General features: G+C 48.7%; 8 protein-coding genes across 8 annotated transcripts; 4 read left to right on the top strand and 4 right to left on the bottom strand.

The window, feature by feature from the left end:
• Nucleotides 1-542: 542 nt before the first annotated feature.
• BP5553_09822 (uncharacterized protein) lies at nt 543-1,448 on the bottom strand (the record flags this gene model as incomplete). Its single annotated transcript, XM_032018445.1, has 1 exon — nt 543-1,448. One exon carries the CDS (start codon nt 1,446-1,448, stop codon nt 543-545), a length of 906 nt encoding a protein of 301 aa, XP_031865282.1.
• Nucleotides 1,449-2,141: 693 nt separating this feature from the next.
• On the top strand, nt 2,142-2,978 carry BP5553_09821 (Uncharacterized protein; the record flags this gene model as incomplete). Its single annotated transcript, XM_032018444.1, has 1 exon — nt 2,142-2,978. The coding sequence occupies one exon, from the start codon at nt 2,142-2,144 to the stop codon at nt 2,976-2,978; it is 837 nt and encodes a 278-aa protein (XP_031865281.1).
• A 308-nt stretch (nt 2,979-3,286) lies between these two features.
• Nucleotides 3,287-5,343, bottom strand: BP5553_09820 (Uncharacterized protein; the record flags this gene model as incomplete). Its single annotated transcript, XM_032018443.1, has 3 exons — nt 3,287-4,376; nt 4,434-5,041; nt 5,119-5,343. 3 exons carry the CDS (start codon nt 5,341-5,343, stop codon nt 3,287-3,289), a joined length of 1,923 nt encoding a protein of 640 aa, XP_031865280.1.
• Nucleotides 5,344-5,722: 379 nt separating this feature from the next.
• On the top strand, nt 5,723-7,060 carry BP5553_09819 (Uncharacterized protein; the record flags this gene model as incomplete). The annotated part of the gene is made up of 1 exon (XM_032018442.1): nt 5,723-7,060. One exon carries the CDS (start codon nt 5,723-5,725, stop codon nt 7,058-7,060), a length of 1,338 nt encoding a protein of 445 aa, XP_031865279.1.
• Nucleotides 7,061-7,428: 368 nt separating this feature from the next.
• Nucleotides 7,429-8,660, bottom strand: BP5553_09818 (Integral membrane protein; the record flags this gene model as incomplete). The annotated part of the gene is made up of 6 exons (XM_032018441.1): nt 7,429-7,491; nt 7,550-7,807; nt 7,876-7,946; nt 8,002-8,275; nt 8,408-8,500; nt 8,562-8,660. 6 exons carry the CDS (start codon nt 8,658-8,660, stop codon nt 7,429-7,431), a joined length of 858 nt encoding a protein of 285 aa, XP_031865278.1.
• A 1,879-nt stretch (nt 8,661-10,539) lies between these two features.
• BP5553_09817 (Nonribosomal peptide synthetase 14) lies at nt 10,540-22,852 on the top strand (the record flags this gene model as incomplete). The annotated part of the gene is made up of 6 exons (XM_032018440.1): nt 10,540-11,503; nt 11,573-11,710; nt 11,767-17,164; nt 17,227-17,581; nt 17,645-18,109; nt 18,170-22,852. 6 exons carry the CDS (start codon nt 10,540-10,542, stop codon nt 22,850-22,852), a joined length of 12,003 nt encoding a protein of 4,000 aa, XP_031865277.1.
• A 502-nt stretch (nt 22,853-23,354) lies between these two features.
• On the bottom strand, nt 23,355-24,222 carry BP5553_09816 (Uncharacterized protein; the record flags this gene model as incomplete). Its single annotated transcript, XM_032018439.1, has 2 exons — nt 23,355-24,001; nt 24,054-24,222. 2 exons carry the CDS (start codon nt 24,220-24,222, stop codon nt 23,355-23,357), a joined length of 816 nt encoding a protein of 271 aa, XP_031865276.1.
• A 543-nt stretch (nt 24,223-24,765) lies between these two features.
• On the top strand, nt 24,766-26,542 carry BP5553_09815 (Uncharacterized protein; the record flags this gene model as incomplete). The annotated part of the gene is made up of 4 exons (XM_032018438.1): nt 24,766-24,886; nt 24,962-25,222; nt 25,295-26,099; nt 26,158-26,542. The coding sequence occupies 4 exons, from the start codon at nt 24,766-24,768 to the stop codon at nt 26,540-26,542; spliced, it is 1,572 nt and encodes a 523-aa protein (XP_031865275.1).
• Between the last annotated feature and the right edge of the window lie 122 nt (nt 26,543-26,664).

The following is a 26,664-nucleotide window of genomic DNA, read 5'->3' as shown; positions in this document are numbered from 1 at the left end:
AGAAAGCCACCCCGAATGCTTGAAACCTGCGGGGGCGGTTACACAAGGAGGTGGTCGCAGGGGAGGCATAGGGAGGATTCCAGGGGTTGCGATAGATAAATTCATGCTATTACTCAGCTAAACCGATGTATCTCTGATATATCTCTGATATCTCTCTGATATAATACTGGTAAAACATGTAGGAGCCGGTAGGAGCCGGTAGGAGCCAGTAGGAACCAGTAGGAGCAATGGGATGAGTTAAGGTTAAGGGTGGTGCGGCCAGACGGGACGGCGATAACAGCAGATGCATCGGGAATCGTATCAGTATCAGCTCGGCTGCAATTCCTATAGGTAGAGTCTCTAGATGGGAGGATGCCCCCCCCCCCTCGAAGCGGGTCCGGAACCTATGATAACCGCAGGTTTGCACGATGTAAAACAGGCCTTGTTACTGCTACGTATTCGATAATTCGATATTCTCAGTAGGGATTTTAGGCCCTATATGTCATGCACCTTCTCCTCCCTGAGAATAATGTTATAGAATTTGTATACTCCGTAGAGATTTCCTAACAAGGGGGAAGGGGAGAGTGCGTTGTCCCGTCCAGTGACTGTCTGCGTACGCCCAGTTCCACGACAGATGCCTCCCTTCCTTCGCCTCCATCAGCGCTCGCGGAGGTTGCCTCCTTCCTAGGGTACTTCTGCGCCATGTAGGTCAGATCGCCCCGTACCACGTAGCCAATGTGGCTAAGCGCAAGAAGCTCCTTCATCTGGGGGCTGAGGGTCTCTTGAAGCTCTCTCGGCAACTTGGCTGACCAGTTCGTCAGCGGCCGCATGTGAGGGGCTGAGTAGTAGGCAAAGAGGATCGCGCGGTCCTCGTCACTGGTGACGTTGGGGCCGGACGTGTGCCACAGCCGCCCGTCGATCACCACGATGTCGCCGGCGTCCGCTTCAAACGGGACCAGCCGTTCGGGGGCGTTATCAGGGACGTCCTCCCAGGTCGTCCATTTATTCGAGCCCGGAATGTAGAGCGTGGCGCCGTTCTCCTTGGTGGTCCTGGTCAGGCACCAGATCACGTTGACTGCCCAGATATCCAGCCATGGCGCGGCGAGGACGATGCTCTGGTCCGAATGCAGCGCCATGCTCTCCGAGCCCGGACGGGCGATGTTGGCAGAGAAGTTGCTCACCAGCAGCTGTTCTCCCAGCAGGGACTTGGCCAGATCGAGGCCCGTGGGGTTGATGAGCATCTCACGCCAGTAAGCGTCCAACTCCGGAAGGTAGAAGACGCGCACGTTGGCAGGGTTAGGGTCCAAGATCGGCTGGAAGGTGTCTTCACCGTTGGCCTCCAGGGCGTCCTTCGCCTTCCAGAGCCGATCAAGTGCGTCTGCAGCCTCATCTTTGGAGAGGACCGAGGGGATCTTCACCCAGCCGTGCTCTTTCAGGTGGGCCTTGGCCTCGTCCATGTTAATCGCCATGGTCTCGGACTCGAAAGGAACGTTGTGAATCGTCGACGAAGAGTGTTTTTCTCAATCTGTTAGGTGTTGGCTGTTGACTAAAGGCCCCTGGGAATAATATCAAGGCCACTCAGACACGGCTTAGGAAAGGTAAGCAATAGGGTCAGTTAAACACAGAAGAAGCGGTATATGAAGGTCGGTCTTGTTTTCCTTCTTGCCCCAGAGGCGTATGTCGGTACCTCGCCGATGCTACCGTATGTGTCTAGGTACCCTACTCGCAGGTATTCGGCTATGCGACGTGAGGTTCCGAACGTTTTACCGGGGCAGGGCTGCAAGCTTCAGCACTTTGCATATGCATATGCGTCCTCCCCATCTGAGATGACGTGAGCTTGGTGATCACTGATAAGGAGTCTGGCAGGTTTTACCCCGCCGATAGGTAAGAACTTGTTCCGGGCCACAATAAATAGACATTCCATATAAATCCGGAAATGGTGGGGGTTTCGGCATGATTTGAGACAATCCGAATTCCGATGGAGGAAACTGCCCAAAAGTCATATGTACTTTTACAAAATACTCGAGTAGTTTCTATGTTAGCTATTGACTTCAAGTTTTCAACATCTAAATGCTCAATACCATTCTCATCAACCACACCCATATTAACCCTTTGCCCGTATTATTATCGCTCCTATTTCATCACCAGCACAAAACTTTACGATGAAGCCCCTTCTCCCACCGACCAAGCAGCTACACCAATTCTACGGGGGTTCTGACCTATCCGTAAGCCCCCCCTCCCCCCCGAATCAACAGCCCCTACTTATGTCTCACAATCAGTTCCTCTTCTCTAACCAGTTCAAACTTCAAACCATTCTCTCCTTAGGCTCTCTTCTCCAAATAATCCTCTGCGCCACTTTCCCCCTCCGCTACGCCGCCGTCCCCGCCACGACTCTTCTGCTTATCTCTATCCTCACCACCATCCAACAATGCTTCCGGCCCCAAAAATCCCCCTTCATGGTCGGCGTCCTTCCAGGAAGGACCACTGCTCAAATCCCCGATGAATTCGGACAGTACGGTCCTGAGCTCTCCAAGGGCTCGGTGGTAGTATTTCACCTCGGAATACAATATAACCACCCCCTCGGAATTTTCGCACCGCACATTCGACAAATTGCGAACCAATTTCAAGCCATGGACGAAGATATGGTCCGTCGAAAGGATGAGCTTGGCTTGCTAGGAGTTTCTATGTGGCGTGGGAACGAGCGTAGCTCAAACAATACTATGCTCATAAAGTACTATTTTAAGGACACCGAAAGTGTCCATCAATTTGCCCGCGAGGCCCATCATCAGAAGGCCTGGTCGTACTATAATCGCCATAAACCTAGTTATGTGGGCATTTTCCATGAAACTTTCATTGTAAATGGCGGGTATGAGAATGTGTATGTGAATTGCTATCCCGTTCTGCTTGGTAGGGGTGAGGTCAAGGCCACTGGAAAGCAGAATGAAGAAGGCGAGTGGTTGGGAACACTTGTTAGTGCTGATAACTTGCGCCTGAACTGAAATCAATTAGCTCGAGGCTGGGCAAGGACGATTAGATTTCCACTTATAGCTATAATAACGCTGGTGAAATGGGCTCAATACATGTAAACTGCGGATGCGTTTACAGAACTGATTAACAGCTAGTTAGATAAGGGGGACTCAATAAAAAAGGACAGTTATCCACTCAATTCTATTTATTAGACGTAAAGTCCTTTTATTGATGAACAAGTGCTTAGACGGAATGTGAATAGCTAAATAAAACTGCTTGCTTTCCCCAACAAAATCTTGATCGTTCTCAACGCCACTCATCAATACATGTGCCTGCCCCTTCATACCGTATTGAGCCTGAGCAGGCTCGCGTGGCTAACCTCGGGTGTTTGCTCGGACTCAATGCGATGAAGGAGATCAATGTGCTGCTGACTCCGGGGCTCAACCTTGAACTGAAAAGGGGCAGGACGGTTCACCATACCCGGAATAGCCTCGAGAGTCACAGGAATTTCATTACCTTGGGCGTCCTTGGCCTTGCAAACGTTAAAAGCTGCCAGCAGCTGCACCACCGTGATGTAGACACTCGCATCCGCGAAGAAGCGACCAGCGCAAGACCTACGGCCGTAGCCAAAGGCAAGCTCACTAGGATCGGGCTCGTTAAGTGGCTCCATGTATCGCTCTGGCTTAAAGGTGCGTGGCTCCGAGTAGTCCTTAGGATCGTTTAAGAACCACCAAAGGGACGGAAGAAGATAGGAGCCTTTAGGAATAAGATACTCTCCACAGATAATATCTTCGTCAGACTTATGGGACAAGCCCATAGGTCCTACGGGATTCCATCGCCAGGCTTCTTTAACAATGCCATCAATATAAGGCAGGTTAGCCCTATCGTTAAAATTGGGGAGTCTTTCCAAGCCAACAACGCGGTCGATCTCTTCTTGTGCCCTCTTTGGTACCTCGGGGAACATAACAAGGGCACAGATAACGCTATGAATAATGGCAACGGTGCTGTCAGAGCCTGCGGCGTAGAGACTAACGGCGGTCCACTTAATAGCCACTTCATCTTCCGGGTCCAACTCGATCCCGCCTCCCGCGTCGGACTTGGACTTGGTCATATTCTTCTCCAAAAGATTGGAAACGTAAGAGGGAGGATTGGCCTTGTGTGCCATCTGGCGTTTAACAAAATCATAAGGGAGGTGAGCGGCGGACTCGTTAACGGCCTTCCATTCTTGCGCAGTTTTCCTATAGGACATGCCTGGGAACCAGTCGGGGAGATATTTAATGGCCGGCACAGAGTCAACGGCCCAAGAAAGAGGCACAAATGCTTGAGAGAGATTTTCCATAGCGTGCTCGACCAATTCCACTAATGGATCAGGGCTATTTCGGTCAATCGTATAACCATACGTGATGTTTAACACAATGGCGGCAGCAAGACTAGGAAACATTCTGAATTAGACAATAATACATGTGGGATATCATAGGGCATCTTACGTCTTCAGATGTTGTAAAATTTCATCAGGTTTATTCAATGTCTGGAGGACAAACTGAAGTGATTCTTTCTCCTGGATGGGCTGGAAATTAGCGGAGAGACCTTTCGTTCCAATCTCCTGGTGAACCATCTTTCGGTGCTTGCGGTACTTGTCATCGTACTGGTGGGAAATGAGGAAGTTCTCGAACCCGCATAGTTGAGCAAAGGTGAGCTGCGGTCTTCCCGACGTCTTCTGGGCCTTCTTTCCCATGACAAAATGGGCAGCGTCTTTGTCGTGGAATATGACCAGCGTGAGTCCCATGACATTAATAGAGCTGATAGGGCCATATGTGTCTTTGTGCTTGAACCAGTGCAGGTACTCGGCCTGCCCTGCAGATGGGAGATCAAAGAAATTGCCAATAACCGGCAAAGGCTTTGGCCCAGGAGGGAGGTTCCCTTTGGACTTCTTCGATTGTCTTCGGAAGACCAGCAGGGCGATGAAGGCCGCCAGGGCCACACAGCTCAGCTGAAGAGTGGAAAGGCCGTAGGACATCTTGTATAGATTTTTGATGATGAAATCTCTCGAAAGATGGGTGTTTTGCTGCCTGCAATCAAGGCCTTGATCTGGCCCCTGTGATATATCTGTTTTGCCTCACGTCGGGAACCCAGGGTATTTGAGTCAAGCAAATGTATCTATCAACCACATACGAATCTTGATGAGACACGAGCGTAAACCGTAAACCCAACGATGGCTTCTCGTTGTCTGATGTGATTAGGTCTGAGCCTTTTCCTCTCCAGCACCTGTAGTAAGAGCAATGCCCGCTCCGTGAGAGCTAGATTTCGGGGTTGTTTTCTTCCCCGGGCGACGAATACTGCTGCTTCCCGTTTTGGGATCATGATTGGCTGGCTTCCACTGCCGATCCGATTCGACATGGGGCGCGTAAGCTCAAGTGCCGAATCCAGACGACCAATGGAAGAACCTGGATGCTCTAAGCGTCGGCGGTGTATGTGTATCTCAACGCCACGGGGCGCCCCTATAGAATGCACCTACCGAGTATCTGTTCTGAATATGAGCACTTTCCACAGAATACCAGGCACTAGACCATACATGGGGTGGTTTCGGACCAATATACCTACTCGGTGATGTTCGCTCATCCTGCCTGCCTACGTACGTATCGTCGTCCTGCCATGCCATGCCATCTCGATTCTCCGAGGGTTTCAGCAAGCTCCACCTCTGACTGTACTAGACGGCTATGGTTCTCACTTTCATCAAGTATTATTTGCCAGTTGTTCTTTTACAAGTGAGGTAATCATGGCAGTCATGCACAAGCTGTTCAAGTCCCCCTTCTTCGATTTCGAGTTCCTTCGTTTGCTGGCCATGGCGCCGCACGAAGGTGCCGAGATCGGAGAAGCCCTCGAAGCAGCAGCCAAAATCAAGGACCAAGATCCGGAATCATGGTACAGCGTCCTTCTCGAAACCGGCAACAAGGCTGAGACCATCGCAAAAGAAGCTGAGGCAGCGGGTGATCGTGTAGGTGCGCGGCGCGCCTACTTGCGAGCATCGAATTACCTTCGTGCAGCACAGTTCATGCTGAATGAAGGCCCTATAGGACACGATAAGAGAGTTCTTCCAACAATTGAGCGGGCAATTGCGGATTTTAGAAAAGGGGTTCAGTATCGTGATGGAAAGACGATATTCTTGGAGATCCCGTACGAGGACGGACCCAAGTTGCCTGGCTATCTCTACTTGCCGCATGCCTCCAAGCGTATTCCTGGTCGCAAAATCCCCATCCTGCTAAACTCTGGCGGAGGCGATTCTACTCAGGAAGAAATCTACTTCGTAAACCCAGCGTACGGACCAGATGTAGGCTATGCAGTCCTCACTTTTGAGGGCCCTGGCCAGGGAATCGTACTTCGTCGCCACAAGCTTCCCATGCGTCCGGATTGGGAAGCCGTCACAGGCCCGGTTCTGGATCACCTCTTTGACTTGGCTTCTCGCTATCCTGAGCTTGAACTTGACCTTGATCACATTGCCGTTACAGGCGCGTCAATGGGTGGCTATTTTGCACTTCGCACAGCCGCAGACCCACGCATCAAGGCATGCGTAAGCGTCGATGGGTTCTACAGCTTGTCAAGTTTTGTGGGAGGCAGGATGCCAGGGCCACTATTCAACGGCTTTATGAGCGGCTGGCTATCTGACGGTGTTTTTAACGGAATACTCAGCTTTCTGAAGAAGCTCGACTTTCAGGCCCGATGGGAGTTTAACCACTTGAAGTGGGCTACCGCCTCCAAGACAGATGCAGATATCATGCGCAGCTTCGTCGACTATACGTTGCTCAACCCAGATGGCACAGAGTACTTGGCTAATGTAAAGTGTCCCACGCTGGTGACCGGAGCAGGAGCGAGCTTCTACTTCAACCCAGCCACGACGACGGATAAGATATACGACTGCTTGACTAGTCTCAAGGACGGCGTGGATAAGGAGAAGTGGATTGCCCAAGATGTCGCCTACGGTGGACTGCAGGCTAAGATTGGTGCTTTTGGGTATTCGGCTCAGAGGACATTTGAGTGGTTAGATGCCAAATTTAAGATTGAAAGAGTGCCCTTGAAGGCGGAATCAAACTTGGAGGCTCTTGTGAGCACGGTGTAGGAAGAAGCATTAATGATAACAGCAAGAAGCGACTGTGAAGTATGAATGAAGAGGAAATAGCCTTAGGTAGAAGAATATAGTTTATGTGAAGCGAAAGATTTCACCCCTTTTCTAGCTACCTACGATCTAGTGCAATGACTTCATATAGCAATACGAGAGTATCTGTAGAGCTAGAGCAAGGCATCATGGAATAAGATTGAAAATTGTAATACTGTACTATCAAGTGTGTACCTCCAAATATGCTGGCTATTCTTTGCGCCAGTTATCCAATTTCAACAGTCTCCCGTTCCAATTTACCAGTCCGTCAAGCCATTGGCATATATTTCATGTCGTAGCCTTTACCACAACGCCGTCCTGAGTCAATTCCTCTAAACAAGTTCACCCCTCCATCGAGGGAAGATGGGAAGGAGGTTACTACCAAGAAGCCAGAACTATTATTGCGTCAGTGACTACGGGATAGGCATATATGTGATAGCAGAATGTACTTACACCATACCAGCAGTACGAGATATAGTCGTCTTTCTCGTCATGGCTAGAGACAAAACCACCCAAACACCGTAGACCCGCAGCAGCATATACCAGACTGGCAATAGCTGGTGGCTTCCAGAGGGCAATCAACCCTAAAGTCCACGCTGTAGTCATTGCGGCCAATGACCAGCGGGCCACCGGTTGAGATAGCAGTAGCGGAATAGTCTTACGGCCCCTTGTTGCATCAGCTGAGCGATCACGAAAATCTTGAGCATGGCCCTAAATGAGTTTGCTAGAGTTAGCATGCTATTGCCACATTGGAACCAAAATTTCGAAAAAAGACTCACAGTAGTAGCGAAGATGGCACCAATCATGAGCACAGCGATGGCCTTCAATCCATGCAACTCTTTCCCGTGGTCTTGAAAAATCATCACTATCAGCACATAATAAAAACATCAAGTGATAGTTCATACCAAGAATTATTGTGGTTCCCCAACAGTAACATGCGAGTCCAATAGCTCCAATCACATTCTTCACTACTGGAATAGCGGCCAGGCCACCTTCATTGTATATCACGATGGCAACCGAGTAGACCAAGGTGCATGTTGTCGTGTTTGTATGAATCGCTGCTACCCACATCAATAGGAAGAGGACGTAATAGAGGAGGGTAGCCTGTGCTGGTGATATGCGGCCAGAGGGCAAAGGCCGATGTGGCTTTGCTATTCTGTCCTCCTCTATACCATCGAGCTAGAATCTCTGGTAAGCATATTTTGTCGTCATTACGTGAGATAAGAGATCGAACCAACCTGGTTTTTTACCTGACTGTTATGTCAATCAACTTTGATCATTCTAGCTTGAAAACAGAACTTCTCAACGCACCTGGAAAGTGAGAAGATGTAGTTGATTCCAAATGAACCCCTTGGTGATCAGGTGTAAGTTGGATGGTCCAGCAAGAACAAGAGCTATAGCCATCTAGTTACCTTGTTAGCTAGTATCCTCTTTTTACAAACATAAAGCTAGCACCTGTACATACCGAAGGTAAAGCAGCCGCTGGGATGTCGGATTTTCCAAATAAATAGAGAGTCTTTAGAAATTTAAAGGGGAGGGCCCCCGTCTGTACGCTACTCTTCATGGCTGCTAGTAATTGATGATCCTACGACGTTGTAGCCTAGGAAATTAATACTAATGTGGAAAAATGTAAAAGAAAATGGCTTGCAGCCATATTATCATAAGGAGTGGCTAGTGGAATAATTTAAAGAGCTGAGTGCGTCAAGCAGTCGGTCTCTAGCTGTTTGATCCATGCCAAGCGATACAAGTAACAACATTTTTGCACTAGTCTCCCCGCTGGAAATAATTCCCATTTTCACGCTATAATACTGTTATTTCAAAGTTCCCGAACACTTCCGAATATTTGCAGCAAATAAGATGCAGAGATACAGGCTAAGATAACAAACCCTACAGGGCCCGTGTGTTGATACTCTGGACACGGTAAGGGCACTCACCATCCACGTCTACCCTGTAGCCAATGGAAAGATAACGGTCAAGTTCATGAATGGAAGCTTTTGTCTGTAGCAGGGATGGCATCAAGATTCAGGATGAAGTATTCCATATCGACGCGACAGAAGACTTGGGGAAACTTAGCAGATCTCATCAACAAGAATTATAGTAAGCCTGTTGCTTCGGTTTGTAGAGCTAGAAATATGTCGGCATGATTGTAGAGGATTTTATGATCAGTAAGCCTCATATTATCATTCATATCAATGTTGCTACGGTACATATAATTTGCAGGTATCCCAGCGTTGAGTTGACGAGAATGGTGTTCCATGCTGCTCACCTCTCACTACTTTGCACTAGGCGATATCCCCGTAGCCATCGATACAAGGGTATTCAACTAACAAAGGTAGAGAGAGCGTACTTTTTCTATGCGAGTCACTTCTAGAGATAAATTTGGAACGTTGGGATGACCTAGGTAGATCCTAAGTACACGTACAGAGTGCACGTACAGAAAACAGCAGCAATGAATTACTTGTTTTTTCACGGAGATCTTTATTCATGGGTCTGCCATAGGAAGCAAGGTACTAAGCAATATTATGCATGGACACGCTGGTCGGTCGTCGGATGGCCGAGTCGTGATAAAGCCAGGTCCCCACTTCTCCCTTTGTTTTCCGCTCTAAATCCGCTAAACTAAAGCTATTTACTATTAAAAGTCATGTAGTAATTAAGCTTAGCTACAATATTTAGGTATTTCTTCTACTAAGTAGATGATTCTAAGTATAAGGTGGATACTAATCAAAATCTTGAAGTACTAGATATATACCGTGACCTTACTAATATTGTTTTTTTACTATATTTTATGTACTAAAGAAGAATCTAAAGTATAAAATATTTATAAGCTTAAAAATATAAGCATAATATATTTATAAATTATAACTAAATAAAATTGTCTTGGCATATCGCTTGTTCTAAGTTCGTAATACTCGGTACGTTAAATTAAAGGGGGGCAATGTGGGTTTAGCCTTGAGAGCCGTGGCTTTATCACCATTCGGATGACCGAAAACCTCCCTGTCGAACGGCTTGACCACTGCTTGACCGAACCGGCGGGTTCTTACCTACCAACCGTAAATGAATAGCGTCTGATTTATGAGATAATCATATGTAGACTTTGTATGTACTTGTATATGTTTACCGATCTAGAAATATTTACGGGCAAATAATCCGATATATGATTTGGAAACTGGAGGAGTGAACAATCGGGACAAAGCTTCCATTATATACTTGTATAATTCAACCAGTTTGTTCTTAAAGACGTCAACTCCTACTATCGACAATATGCAGAAGACGCCCATCAGCCTGAATATTGCGTGTATATTTTGAACTTATCCATTGAGAACCAATCGCCCTATATTGATTCTGGCTAGATTGACATTGCAAACACCCACCTCTCCCTTACCATCGCCATCGCCATCGCCATACTCATACCACCTACTCTGCATATCCTCACTTCAGACACGATGGGCTACACACATTCACCAAAAGAGCCCATAGCCATCATCGGCAGCGGGTGCCGCTTCCCGGGAGATGCAACATCTCCTTCAAAGCTATGGGACTTGCTTCACTCACCACGGGAGCTCACTAGAGAAGTTCCCGTAGAAACACGTTTCAACGCCCAAGGCTTCTACAATGTCGATGGCGAGCGTCACGGTGCCAGCAACGCAATCAAATCATACTTCATTGAGGAAGACCCACGGCACTTCGATGCTGGATTTTTCAGTATCGCACCACACGAGGCTGAATCGATCGATCCGCAGCAGAGATTGCTGCTTGAAACAGTGTACGAGGCTATGGAGAATGCAGGACTTACACTACATGGGATGAGAGGAAGCGAGACTTCAGCTTATATGGGTGCCATGTCGGCCGATTACACGGATACGCAGCTTAGAGATGTTGAAAATATCTCCAAGTACATGATCACAGGAACCTCACGCGCCCTTCTGTCAAATCGATTATCCTACTTCTTTGACTGGAAAGGACCATCCATCTCCGTTGACACAGCATGCTCTTCCAGTTTGGCAGCCGTCCATCTTGGTGTTCAAGCTTTGCGAGCAGGCGAGTGTAAAATCTCCTGCGCGGGCGGTTCCAACTTGATCTTAGGACCAGACTGTTATCTTGCAGCCACGAGTCTTCATTTGCTTTCGCCTTCTGGTAGGTCTCAGATGTGGGATGTGGGCGCCGACGGATATGCGCGAGGTGAAGGCGTTTGTGTCTTCTTCATGAAGACGCTATCCCAGGCTTTGAAAGACGGAGATCGAATTGACGCACTCATCCGCGAAACGTGTGTGAACTCGGATGGTCGAACGAAGGGTATCGCGATGCCCAGCGCTGAGGCGCAGGCCTCATTAATGAGGACTGCGTATAGAAATGCTGGTCTTGACCTGTCAAAGGCTGAAGATCGGCCACAGTACATCGAGGCGCACGGTGAGTTTTGATTTTGAGCCCGTATGAGATTTCTGCATCGCCTTGGAACTAATCAGTTGTGCTATTTAGGTACCGGCACACAGGCTGGAGACCCCAGGGAGGCATTTGCCATAAGCAGCACGTTCTTCCCATCTGACCAAGAGCACGATCATAGGCCCAAGCTCGTCGTTGGGTCAATCAAGACCATCATTGGTCATACTGAAGGCTGTATGTGTTACTGTTCAACTTAGCGAATTCCAAAGGATGACTTTTGTGAACTATAGGTGCTGGCATCGCCGGACTATTGAAGACGCTCCTGGCAATGCGGCACAATACCATCCCTCCAAATCAACATTTCCACAACCTTAACCCCAGCGTGAAGCCTTCTTTCAAACACCTTTCAATCGCCACTACACCAGAAGCTTGGCCTACAGTGCCTGCTGATACCCCGTTGCGGGCAAGCGTCAATGGTTTTGGCTCCGGAGGCACAAATTGTCACGCCATTATGGAAAGCTACGTTTCTGAGATTCACGACCATGGTCCGTGGGGAAAGCCACAAGAGCTGCGCGAACTCCCAGCTCCAGTCACACCAGAGGTTGACTTTTCCTCCATTCCCCTCCTGTTTTCAGCTAGCTCAGAGTCAGCTCTGGTCGCTATGCTTGGGAGGTATGCGGAATACCTGGAAAAGACTGATGTCTCTATTCAACGTCTGGCCATGACACTCAACTCTCGCCGGTCAACTTTACCTGTTAGGATATCAATCCCAGGAACCTCGAAGAAGGCTGTGCTTGAAGCGATCCAGAAGCAACTTGCTAAAAGCCGCGTGGGTCCTGGAGCAGAAATTGGCACTCGATCCTCCCTCCCGGAGTTTGATCAGATCAGACGCCCTAAAATTCTGGGTGTCTTCACTGGTCAAGGCGCCCAATGGGCGGGCATGGGTCAAGATCTTATGGAGAAATGTGCACTGTTCAGAGAAACCATCGAGATGATGGAAAAGGCAATGGCACGGCTCCCAGATGGACCAGAATGGTCTCTGAAAGAGGAGATAATGAAGCCACCAAGTACATCGCGACTGGGTGAATCTGAAATATCGCTGCCTATATGCGCAGCCCTCCAGGTTGGCCTTGTGCGTGTACTCTGGAAGGCAGGAATATCTTTCAGCATGGTCGTCGGCCATTCTGGTGGCGAGATTGGCTCTGCTTATGCTGCCGGCAAGATTAACGAGGCCGATGCTGTCAAGATTGCCTACTACCGCGGTGTGTACGCGAAACTCGCGATCGGCAAAAATGGCAAGAAGGGAGCCATGATTGCTGTTGGATTCGGTTACGAAGAGGGTCTCAACTTCTGCACAACTCCGCAGTTCGCCGACCGTCTTACTGTTGCGGCCAGTAATTCGCCCAAAAGTGTGACGCTTTCTGGTGATGAAGATGCTGTTCAAGAGGCTAAAGAGCTGCTTGATGGCGAAGGCTTGTTCAATCGTGTTCTCAGGCTCGATACGGCTTACCATTCGCCTCATATGTACCCTTGCGCGGAGCCTTATCTGGCAGCGATCGAGCGCTGCGGTATTGTGACCGGCAAAGCTACTGGAACTGCTTGGGCATCCAGTGTGTACGATGACAATAGAATGATCACTGAGGCTGAGGATACGGATATGCAAGCGGCTTACTGGAAAGACAACCTCATAGGCCGGGTCCTGTTTTCGCAAGCAGTTGAGCGCGCTTTGGATGAAGGTAACGGTAAGTTCGACCTTGCCCTTGAAGTTGGGCCGCACCCTTCTTTGAAAGGTCCTACTCTGGAGACCATCAGACATATACTTGGCTCGGATATCCCCTATTCTGGCGTCTTGGATCGAAAGTCGGACGACATCTCTGCGCTTAGTGCTGCTCTTGGATTTTCCTGGATGACGTTGGGATCTGGCGTCGTCGACTTCGGTGGCTACGCTTCCGCATTTGATCCGAGCAATGCTGTCATTAATGCGATTGCTCTGCCAGACCTACCGACATATCCATGGGATCATAAGAAGATTTTGTGGCGCGAGTCCAGACTCAACAAAAACATTCGCCACAGAGTAGATCCGCCTCACGCGTTGCTTGGTAGCAGAACCCCCGACGATACGGAATATGAGCCCAGGTGGCGAAACTTTCTCATACTTGATGAGTTGCCTTGGCTACGAGATCATAGCGTCCAGAACCAGATCATCGTTCCTGCAGCCACCTACTGCGTAATGGCGCTAGAGGCTGCTAAGGTTCTTTGCAAAGGGAAGGACGTACTGAGTATTGAGCTTTTGAATGTTGCAATTCTACGCCCAATTGTCCTGGACGAGTCCTCAGATGGCACCGAGACCTTGTTTTCTTTGCGTAGTGATCTTGACTCTAACAAGATCAAGGGCGAGATTCAAGCCCAGTTTAGCCTCAATACTGGCGCGATGGAGGATAGAAATTTGAGAACTGCTGCCACTGGTCAAATTCGCATCATTCTTGCTGGAGACGACCCTGATTCATCAGTTCTACCTCCCTCTCGACCATCCCAGCCACAGTCCGAGCTACTGCCAACTAGCGTCAATCGATTCTATGAGTCGTTGGGAGAGGTGGGATTGAGCTATAGCGGACTGTTCAGGGCTATGACTTCCATGAAAAGGCGTTTGAATATTGCGTCTGCTACTATTGCTGTAGATCAAGATCTCACCGAGAACATTCCTGTTCATCCAACTTGGCTCGACGCCTGCTTCCAGACCTTCCTTGCTGCGTTTGCCGCGCCTCGAGACAACTCGCTGTGGACACCCTTCCTTCCCACTACGATCGGTCGAATGGCTTTCAATCCATCAAGTAGCTTCGGAGGTCCGGCCGCTTCGGTGACTGTACACTCAAATATCACCGAGTTCAAGCCTGGTTATCAGGCAGCATTGCCAACACTGACTGGTGATATGACTATTTATAACTCCAAGACTAATCAACTAGAGATTAAGATCGAAGACTTTGTTATGAGCTCCTTCCTTCCTGCTACCGAGAAGGATGATAGAAGATTTTATCTGAAGAATGTATGGGGACAGGAAATTACTTCTGGAGCTCTATGTGCATCCGAGCAATATTCCGCCCCTGAAAGCGAGTTAAAGGTCATTGATGCCTGTGAAAAGGCAATTCAATACTATCTATCCAAGCTTAAGGCATCTGATTCCTTCAGTGGGATGGCTGAGAAAAGCCCCGGCTTGCTTTCTCTGATCAACGAGCTTGCAGCTCGTAATACCAGCATACCGACTCGATCTGATATTATTTCAATCCTAGGAGAAGTCGGAAACCACATAGATGTTACTCTAGTCCGAACAATCGGCGAGGGTCTCCTTAACTCTTCAACTGAGGGCCTTGGCCTAGTTAGCGCCGAAGCTACACCGGCATCTATGGGTGCTCTTGAGTCCCGATGGCACGAGGAGGGCTTAGGTTTCTCGCAACTTCAGAAGCATATTGTTAGCGCAGCCAAACAAATTTCCCACCAGCATTCAAACTTGAGAGTTCTCCAAGTTGGCCCATCTTCCCCCAGCCTCGTACGCTCGGTTTGCCGAGAGCTCGGCCGTGGCTTAGAGACATATACCGTTATTGATGATTCTGAGCATAAACTTGAAGAAATCAAAACCGCTCTAGCTACAAATCAGCTAAGAGTCAACTTTAAGCAGCTCGATGTTGAGAATGGGACTGTTGAGGTTGATGATCTCCTCAGCGCTGGTTTCTTTGACCTGGTAATTGTTCATAAGGCTTTTACCAAACGGATGACTGCGTTGAAGACTATCCGAAGTCTGTTGCGACCGGGAGGCTTTATGCTGATGATGGCTGCGACTGGTACCCAGCTTCGCTTCCCCTTTTTCTTGCTGTCCGCCACGCCTCCACTTAGTGAAGAAGATGGTTCAGCTCAGCAGAAGCTTACCAACCTTACGCGCGAGGAAACTCACAGTATCCTTAAAGAGGCTGGATTCTCTGGAGTTGACTCTATTGCTCTTGACAACTCACCTGAGAAGCACACATTCTCTGTTGTTGTGTCTCAGGCGCTGGATGACCAAATCAGGTTCTTGAGAGATCCACTGGCATATCCTTCGCCCGTTACTTTGAGCGGAAATATTCTGGTCGTGGGCGGTGCCTCGCCGAAGATTGCCGAACTTGTTAAAGGTATTAAATCCAAGATTTCGGGTGTCTGGCAGGGAGAAATCGTCACTGTACAGTCGCTCGCTGAGCTGACTGGTGAGGCAAACGATGTTGAGGCTGTTCTGAGTCTGACTGAACTTGATCGCCCTGTTCTGAAGGACATCAGTGTTCCCACCTTTAAAGGCCTACAGAAACTTCTGGCAACGACCGAGACAGTTCTGTGGGTCACTCAGAGTGCCGAAGCTGCCAATCCTTACCAAAATGCTACCATTGGCCTTGGTCGATCATTCCAGTCTGAGAATCCCCATAAGCTGCTCCAATTCCTTGACCTGGATACGCTTGATGGAGTCGAGTCAGTTATCGCAGAAAGTTTACTAAAGCTAATCGGCGGCGCTATCATGAAAAACAACGGCCCCAAGGACACCTATATGTGGAATATTGAGCCAGAAATCTCCATTGTGAACAATAAACTCCTTATTCCAAGGTTGTTCCCTGATGGAGCCCGGAACGATCGCCTTAATGCTCTCAAGCGTAAAGTGGAGACTCAAACGACTATCGAAAGACAGCCTGTTGCCATCATCAAGTCTGTACAGAGCACCGGGGAAGCTCTTTATTCTGCTGAGGTACTCCATCGCCATAGTGAGTTGACAGCGAACGCAGAACAAGTTACTATTCAAGTAGAATATTGCTCTATGGACCCTGTTTTTCCTAATATCGACGATGAGGATCTCTTCTGCTGTATTGGTCGCACGTTAGAAGGGACGCAAGTGTTGGCCCTATCAGCTTCTAACGCCTCCGTCGTCAAAGTTCCAAGTGCATGGAGCATCAAACTCGACAGGGGCACGCCACAGAGTGGTGCTTCCCTACCCTTCGTCATCGAGCTGTTGAATGAGATCAAGTCGCGCGTTATCGCGAAGTCTATTCCCCCAGGATTCACTACGCTGATTTACGAGCCTGATGCTCATCTGGCTGCTTCTCTGCAGAAACAAGGTCAACAAGGCATTTCGTTCGTCAGTCACCAAGCCCACACAGCATATAGAGTTCCGGACAATCACATTTTTATTGAGCCGCATTCTTCTAGAAAGGAGGTGCAGGCGAAGCTATCCCCCAAGACTAGGATGCTCATTCACATGGGCCGTGGGACTGACACACGCAAGTTTTCGACTCTCCTGAACGCTCTTCCAACCCACGCTGTTCTTGTTGCCTTTAACGACCTTGCCGCTCACGATATCAATCCTCATGAACTTCTTTCAGATGCCTTAATATCTATACAGCGTAATTCTTCGACATCGACGACTATTCTATTCGATGGCAATAGTGTGATTAAAGCCTCTGCGTTAGTTGCAGGGGGCGCCAAGGAACAATCCAACGCTGCTGTCATTGACTGGACAGACGATCGGATTATCACTCTTAGCCAGAGACCCGTGGACACTCGCAATTTGTTCTCTCAGGCCAAGACTTATCTGCTTGTCGGTCTTACTGGACAAATCGGTCAGTCTATGTGTCGCTGGATGGTAGAAAACGGTGCTCGACATATTGTCGTCACAAGTCGGTATGCAATCCCTTGTTTTGGGACTTAGCGGTGATCCAGCTGTTCTAATGATATACCTCTAGAAACCCTGAGAAGGAGGCACTTTGGAAGGATGAGTTGCTTAGAGAAGGTGCCAATATCGCTATTGAAGCCGCTGATGTTACAAACGAGCAGCATCTTGCAGAGCTACGCACTCGCATTCTTAGCTCCATGCCTCCAATCGGTGGCATTGCTAATGGTGCAATGGTATTGTCTGACAAAATGTTTACTGACATGTCATTTGAGGATTTCCAGACTGCGATGAGGCCTAAAGTAGCTGGCTCAATTTACTTGGAGGAGGTTTTCGCTGGCGATGACCTTGACTTCTTCTTGCTCTTCTCGTCAATCTCGGTAATGACGGGCCAGCGAACCCAAGCTAACTATGCTGCTGCAAACAATGTGAGTTTTCATATTTCTGATATGTGTGGGCATGTTCCAAGCTGATGGACTTTCTTTCTTTAGTTTATGGTTGGCATGGCTAAACAGCGACGAGCCCGCGGCCTTCCTGCCTCAGTTATTGATATTGGCATGGTCATCGGGATTGGTGTCATTCAGAGATCCCAGAATGACGAGGGTATCAGCAAGTTGGAGAATTCCATCCGACAGATGGACTACATGCCTGTGTCTGAACGCGATTTGCATCACCTCCTAGCTGAAGCAATCCTTGTCGGCAAGAGTGACGAGTCTCCAGAGCTCATCACCGGATTAGAGTCGTACAACATCGGCTCTGGAAACAACCCCTTCTGGCACCAGAATTTGCGCTTCTCACATCTCATTACGGATCCTGATTCCGCACCAGTTGGCGCGGGCTCTCTAAGCAGCGATCAGAAATCTCTGAAGGAGATGCTGGTGGATGCTGGTAGACCAGAAGAAGCGATAAAAGTCATGGAAGACGCTCTATTAGGATATCTAGCCTCTTCACTGAAAGTAAGTACACGTAATCGATTCCCTGTGATATATTAAACTATGTTGCTTACAAAAGAATAGCTGCCACTCGAGAGCATCTTCACAGATGTGCCCCTGATTGACCTAGGCATTGACTCACTAGTAGCCGTCCAGATCCGGAACTGGATCTACGTGGAAACTGAATATGATGTTCCTGTATTGAAAATTCTTGGTGGATCATCTGTCAAACAGATCTGCGAGGAGATGGTCTCATCACTCTCTTTTGACAAGAAGCCTGCGACAAGTCCCAAACTCAAGGCTCAAGTAGGTCCAGGCCAGAAGTCTCGCCCTTGGGACAAGCCACTAGACGATACAGCAACCCCAAATCCAAAAATCGTCACAAATGGCAAACAAGGTCTGCCGAATGGTACATCCCGAACTTCAGGAGCCTCCCAGAAGTCAAACTCACTTCGGAGAGGTCAAGCCCAAGTCGCTAAAGCCCTTCGCCCACGCCCAATCCACACACAGCCATTGTCATTAGGCCAGTCACGACTCTACTTTCTGTCACAGTATCTGGACGATGATACCGTTTTGAACTGCGCCATATCTTACTCACTCTCCGGAAAGTTGGATATGGCCAAATTGGAGAAGTCGATCGAGGCAGTTGTTCAACACCATGAGACTCTCCGCACCTTGTTCTACACGGATGAGCAGCAAGGAATGCCCATGCAGGGCATACTCGAGAAGTCAGCTTTCAAACTCAAGGTTGTGCCTGGCATCAGTGATTCATCACGCATTAAGGATGAGTTCGACTTGGTGCACAATTATCACTACAATCTCGAGATGGGGGATACGTTCGTCGCTACCATCCTGTCACACTGCGACGATTCTCATACCATCATTTTTGGATACCATCATATAATTATGGACGGTGTCAGCTGGCAAATATTCCAGCAAGACTTGGCCAAATTTTACAATGACCCAAGCTCAATTGCATCATCCAAATCTCTGCCGACTCAATACGTCGAATTCACTAAGAAGCAACAACGAGACTTGGCCACTGGAGCATACGCTGAGAGACTCAAGTTCTTCCAAGATGAGTTCCGCGAGCCCGTTGACCCGTTGCCACTCTTCCCCTTTGCTAAAGTCGGCACGCGAAAAGCTATGAAGCAGTACGCAGTTCAAGAGGTTGTCTCGCACCTGAACGCCGATGTGGTGAGCGCAATCAAAAAGGCGAGCCAGACCTCTCGTACCACCTCTGTCCATTTCTTCCTCTCCGCTTTCCAGGTCCTACTCCATCGACTCCTGGATACTAAGGAAATGTGTATCGGCGTGGTAGATGCCAACCGGTCTGACCAGAAATTTACGAACACTATAGGGTTTTTCTTAGAAACTATCCCCTTCTTGTTCAAGGTCGACAGGGAGCAAAAGTTCGTCAACCTGCTTCAAGCCACTCGCAGCAAAGTGTATGCTGCATTTGCACAGACTGGGGTTCCCACTGAGGAGATTCTACGAGCATGCGGTATCCCGGCGTCGACGACTGAAACGCCGCTCTTCCAGATATGCTTCAACTACCGCATGGGAGCTAGTCACACCTCTCCGCTCCAAGGAGTGGAGATGAAGTTCCTGGACTATGTTGACGCCAAAAATCCGTTCGACCTTGTCGTATCTGTCGATGAGCTAGACGATGGTACTGCTATGCTTACCCTCTACCTACAAGACTACCTGTACGACCGGGAGGGTGCTCAACTGCTTGCCAGTACATACGCGCGCATGCTTGAAGTATTATCTAAGGACACGGATAGCATAGTTGGTACCGTTCCCATTTCCAATGAGGATTTGACGCAGAAGGCCGTTGAGCTCGGTACCGGGCCGACATTAGACCTTACATCCCCTTCCGCCGGCACATTGTCAAAGATCATCAACACTTGGATAGACAAAGACCCCAACGCTATCGCAGTCAGAGATATCAGTGGCAACTCAAAGACATACTTGCAACTATCTGAAAGGGCCAATGCCATTGCAGCAGCTCTGATTAATGCTGGTGGTGTGCCTTCGATCCCCATTGGTGTCCTACTCGAGCCTGGTGTTGACACGATTGCCGCTATCCTCGCTATTCTCCGCATTGGAGCTACATACGTACCACTGGATACTCGAACCGCGGATACAGTACTTTCTGATATCCTGAAAGAATCTCGCCCAGCAATTTTACTTTATCACGCCGCAACTATCCAACGAGCCAAGAAGCTTCATAGAGGCTCTCCCACAGCCAAGCTCGTCCCTCTAACTGCGGTGCCGCAGAGAACTGCACGAAACATCGAAGATGTGTCAGCTCTAGATGGCCTTGCGATCATCTTGTACACCAGTGGTTCCACTGGTAAACCCAAGGGAATCCTGCTCACCAACGCCAATATTCGAACCCCCATCCTTAGTGTCTCGGAGAGAGTTCCACTTGGACGAGAAGTCGTGCTCCAGCAAAGTGGACAAGGGTTTGACGCTGCAATCTACCAGATTTTCATTGCACTTGCCAATGGCGGTACCTTGATCATGGCTGATAATCGAGATGATCCTGCAAAACTTGCCGCTTTGATGGCCCACGCGGCTGTCACTTGCACCACCGTCATTGTCTCGGAGATGCAATCTTTGTTGAAGTACGGATACGATCAACTTCGCACCTGCTCTTCATGGCGTATTGCTATGGTCGCCGGTGAAACGTTCACGGTCAACCTGCTAGATCAGTTTCGCAGTCTCAACCGACCTGACTTGAAGGTCATCAACGCGTATGGTCCGACTGAAGCGTCCATCTGCTCTTCCATGAGTGAAGTTTCGTTCAGGGACATCCACTCAAATGATGTTAGCATTCCGATCGGAAAGGCAATTGCGAATTACGGAACTTACATTGTGGATCAGGATTGTAAGCCTGTTCCCCTTGGTTGGCCTGGTGAAATTGCGATCGCTGGGCCTGGTGTTGCGACTGGGTATCTCAACCTACCCGAGCTTACTCAAAGTAAATTCAAGAGTCAAACTTCTCTCCCATCGGTCTCTGGATCAGACAATATTTATCTTACTGGGGACAAAGGTCGAATGCTCTCTGACGGCTCCATCATCATCTCCGGGCGCGTGGATGGAGACAATCAGGTTAAGATCAGAGGAATGCGTGTCCAACTCGATGATGTCTCCAGAACTCTTGTTCAAGCATCTCGAGGCATTCTGGCGGATGCAGCTGTTCTACTGCGAGGCAGTGATCCCGCAAATCAGCAGCTTGTCGCATACGTCGTCTTCTCCAGAACCAGCCAAGTTCAGGACACGCAGTTATATCTCCGTCAACTCAGCCAGGAACTTCCAGTCCCAGCATACATGCGTCCAGCAATCTCCGTCCCTCTAGATACTCTCCCAGTGACAGAACGTGGCAAGCTCGACACCAAGAAGCTGGCTTCTTTGGCTCTGCCCAAGGTTTCTATTAACGAAGAGACAGACGAGCAGCTTACTGTGACAGAGGTGCGATTGCGAGACGTTTGGAGAAATGTCTTGGGCGAGATTTCTTCATTCATTCCCATCCGTCGCAGCTCCGACTTCTTTTCAGTTGGCGGTAACTCCCTACTACTGCTACCTCTCAAAGCTGAGATTTGGAAGGATTTTGCAGTTGAAATTTCAGTACCCGAACTGTTCCAGACCAGCACACTCGAGCTGCTCGCTGCACGACTCGCTGGTACTTCTTTGTTAGCACAGGTCAACTGGGATGAGGAAACGGAACTGGACGAGACGTTATTCACACAACCCCTCTCTACAAATGGAGCCAATGGACACGAGAGGTCGAATGGCAACAGCAAGGGAATTTCTGTTCTCCTCACCGGCGCCACTGGCTTTCTGGGAGGTGGGATTTTACGCCAGCTAGTCGAACTGCCGGATGTTGCACATGTTCACTGTGCAGCCATTCGCGCCGACAACCAAGGCGATTCTCGACCACTAAGCATAGAATCTCCCAAGATCATCCGTCATTTAGGTGATCTAGCTTTGCCAAATCTGGGCATGAGTCAGTCTGAAATCTCCGATCTACTCAAAGGCATCGACGTCATCATTCACAACGGCGCGGAGGTGTCGCACATGAAGCACTACCGTAGCTTGCGAGCTACCAACTTCCTATCTACAGTTGAACTTGCACGGTTGGCCGTGAGCCACAACATCCCCATCCACTATATTTCCACCGGAGGTATTGCACGTCTCAGCGGCGCCGATGAGCAGCCCGAATCCTCTCTCGCGGCGTTCCACCCGCCGGTCGACGGGTCAGACGGATACGTGGCATCCAAATGGGCAAGCGAGGTGATACTCGAAAAGGTCCAAAAACGCTTCGAGGGTAAAGTATGGATCCATCGACCTAGCAGCATCACTGGTGAAAATGTTCCAGCCCTGGATGTTGTGCACAGTTTGCTCAAGTTCTCTGGAGAGATCAAAGCTGTGCCTGATCTTACGGGCTCCACCGGATATTTCGACTTTATCAATCTCGAAACTGTTTCGAAGCACATTGCTACTTCCACCGTGAACAGCACGAACGAGGAGAGCGGTCTAACCTACATCCACCAGAGTGGCGAGCGAATTATTCCTGTTGACAAACTAAAAGAGTATGTTGAAGAACTAGAAAGCCAGTCATTGGAGGTTTTGCCTTTAGAGGAATGGGTAGCTATGGCGATTAAAAAAGATTTAGATGAAGTTTTGGGTTCCCTCATGCTAGCTTCTAAGGGGGTAATTCGAGCGCCACTGTTGCAAAAGAGTGGTAGGATCGATTAAGGAGGCAATATTCTACAGTATAGACGGCGTTTAGATGTTCTGGTTTCATGATAAAGTTATTTAATCTTGTATTTCTCTACTATAAATCCAAAAAGTTGAATATTACGGCGTGGTAGCAAGGACTATAGTCTCAATGCTCCGTGACTATGCTCTGCAATAGATCGTATCAAACGCAACTCTAGCTTACATATAATTTCTCTAGCTCCCAAAAAGGTGACCAATGCTCTGCGTCATAAAGCCAACGGAAAATGTTCAATTTTGGTGTCGAACTCTGGTGCTCTAGATACCAGTAAGCAATACATCTATCACAGTTTCCTCGCATGTTTACTTAAAGTGGACGCGGGTGCTCATAAAACATTAGTGCGCCTTTCGCATAATAGCGACATAAGATCTTGTTATCATAATTTAATATTCATTTCATTTCTACGTAAAAGGAGTGTTGATGCCACCACTTTGGCCCTTCTATTGGACACACTATCTGATAACCACCACCAGCATATTTTCAAGCCTTTTGGCCAAACGCAATGATCATCTCAACTTGGCCACCCTCGTTCTCAAGCTCTGCCTTGACACGCGCCGGCAACGAATCAATCTGCTCGACGGTAAACGACGACGGCACAGCCTTCGCCACAGAGGTTAACGGCACAAGGGGTCCAGTGACTCCATGGATACTCTTATCAAAGAACTCAGGCTTTGCCTTCTTGCCCAAGTTGACAATGACACGCTTCTCTTGCACGTTCTTCAAGCCGGCTGCTTCCAACATGTGCTTGTTATTGTTGGCAAAGTCGCCGACCCCGATGCCAGCGAAGAGCTCAGAGGCCATCTTGGCAAAGTCGGTCATGGCAGGGCCGTTCTTGGGCGGACTGGAGCCATTCATTTCCATGAGCTGGACCCAACCTCCAGGCTTTACCAGCGTGGTAAGATTCTTGATCACGGGGGCAGGTCCTTCGGGAGCGGAGCCTGCCAGACTACCTCGGACGTGGACAAGGTCGAAAGTGCCCAAGTACTGCTCAGGCCATGGGTCCTTAAAGGAATGTGCGAAATACGTGATACCGTCTGTGTCCTCGGGAAATAGCTCGCCTTCAACGTCGCTACCAAAGTAGTGGTGCTGGGCTGATTGCTTGCTACGTACACCGCGCAGCCAGGTACCTTTCGACCATTGTCAGCGCCGCGAATAGTACTGTTGGAAGTGGACGCTTACCATCAGCAGTTCCGGAGTCGAGGATCCTCTTGCCTGGCTCATTCATATTGATGGGGGCCACCACGAGTTTACCACCTAAGGCATCATCATAGGTGGCATCCAAGGAAACCAAGCGCTGCAGCTCGGGCTTGTGCCCGAGATCCTTAGTCATGTTCATGAAGTTGTCCATTTTGGGTAATATTCTCTGCTCTTATTGGCTTGCAATTGTCTCTCCCTGGTCAAGCTTGGAGAGCACAGCTGGTGTGTATATATACTTTTTTAAGTACATATGCCCCCAAAGCGTGAGCTAGCAATTCGAGATAAGCCGTTGCTATTTTGCTTGAGGTAGAATATTCAAGTTACTATGCATGATCTTGTACCGAAGTGGTCATTATTCGGATGCAACTGGGGTATAAGTCGGCTCGCCGAATCGGGTGCGTATACCGAATGTAAGCTGCAACGAGACATAGTTTCTTCCAGGTCTTTTATTGCTGTACATTGGAGTGATTGTTAGTAATCTATCTATGGCATACACATTGATACGTAATCCAAGGCGTAGGCTGGCTTGGTTGCCTACTATTCGGCAGAGAAAGGTGATATCCTGCAATCTAGTTTTCTAAGGCACATATTCTGACCGGTTGTAAATTAGAGGAGACGTCATATTCCCATCAACGCACAAAGAGCGAGCCTGTGACAATATACTACACCGTACAAGGGAGAAACGATTGTGAAAATGATTTCCTTGTACAACTTTTTGTGTCTCGCGCTGGCGGGATTGGTGCTCCAGTATGTCGCCGGGATCTTGTCAACGCGTCAACGAATGCAAGGCGCCAAGCTTCCCCCGGGTCCCAAAGGTATGCACTATATTGATTCGAATCTCATTTCAATGCTTATCTTTGCAGAAGGCAATTGGCTAACATGATAAAAAGGATGGCCGTTTCTTGGAAACGCACCAGAGCTAGCTTCAGCTAACATCAACGGCATCATTGGCATCTTCAAGAAGTGGGGACAGGAGTATGGCGCTATTACTCAGTTCAGTGCCATGGGGGACAAGCAAGTAATCCTTACTGATGAGAAAATCGCGAGAGAGCTATTCGTCAAGAGGGGAAATAAGTACTCTGATCGTGGAGCCCCCCATGCTGTGGAATACATCTCAATGAAACAGAATCCTGGTTTTAGGCCAAAGGACGGTAAGCAACTTACCTTTCCACAGTAGCAAGAGACATAGATCTATCTCCAGAATGGTTATTGATAAACTACAGAGGGATGGCGTCGCCAGAGAAGCATGATGCAGAGCGCGGTCAACATCACCTCCATCAATAAATACCAAAGCCTCATGGACGATGAAGCAACGTTTACCTTGCACGCGTTGGTTCAATCTCCCGACTCTTTTCACGGCGAGTTTTTGCGATACTCCTACTCAGTGCTCACAACTTCGCTACTCGGTTTCTCAGTCCGCTCTGCATCTGACCCATATATCCGCCAAAATGAAGATTTTACGGCCGAGCTCATGAATTCTTTCCGTCCCGATTGCTTCCCTAGCAATGTGTTCCCAGTACTAAGAAAAATGCCTATGTGGCTCATGCCTAGCTTGAGAACGATGGAACGACTCAGGAAGGAGTATGTAGACCATATGTGGGCTTTCCGGGGTAGGATGGAGAAGAAGGTTAAGGATGGCTTGGCGACAGAGTCCATCTATAAGCACTTCCTTTTGAACAGAGACGAGTATAGTGTCACCGATGAAGAGTCAGTTCATACTTTTCAAGCTATGATTGACGGTGGAACCCGTTCCCCTCATAACAACTTACTCACGTTCTTGTTCTTGATGATGGAGTTCCCTCAGTGGCAGAAGAAGCTTCAAAAGGAGGTTGACGACGTTGTTGGTAAGGATCGGATGCCAAGCTATATGGATATTCCCAATCTGCCTACTGTGAGAGCTATTGTGAAGGAGACTGTGCGATACAGAAGCATCGTTGCAGAAATGGGAATCGGCCACTGCTTAGACACGGATGACATCTACGAGGATTACTTTTTTGAGAAAGGAACTGTATTCAACGCGATATTTGCGTAGGTCTTTAACCATTAACCCCTATTGATGTATAGATTCCCCGTTGACACTGATTAGATCTATCCTCATGGACAAGGAAACTTATCCGGACGGCGAACTTTTCAACCCTGCCCGGTGGCTTGAGCCCAGCTACCCGACCTACAAGGAACCTCTAACTTTATATCCTCACTGCCGCAACTTTCCAGCATTTGGTTACGGCAGGCGAGCATGCCCGGGCGTCGATTTTGCAGAAAGGACCCTAGTCATAATGTTTGCTAAGTTAGGATGGACGATGAACATCCGATGGCCGGCAGATGAGAATGGCAATGAACTTCGAGAGACACTAAAGTATGAGCCAGTGCCAGCTCCCAGACCATTGAAATTCAGTTGCAAGCTTGAGGCTCGGGACTCAGAGCGAGTCAATATTGTAGAGAGGGCAGCACGGAATCTGAATCTGCATTAGCAGGCATAGGGAGACGTACCGCACAGAGAGTATCTTGCAGCATAACAGCTCGCCTCACCACAACGGTGTGCTATAGAGAATGGGACACGAAGTTTTTGCTAGATAGTAACTATGTTGTCATG

This window comes from Venustampulla echinocandica, assembly GCF_003357145.1.
Source record: "Venustampulla echinocandica strain BP 5553 chromosome Unknown scaffold_12, whole genome shotgun sequence".
Classification (NCBI taxonomy): Eukaryota; Fungi; Ascomycota; class Leotiomycetes; order Helotiales; family Pleuroascaceae; genus Venustampulla; species Venustampulla echinocandica.
The sequence above is the reverse complement of the archived record's forward strand: the minus strand, read 5'-3'. Positions and strand labels throughout refer to the sequence as shown.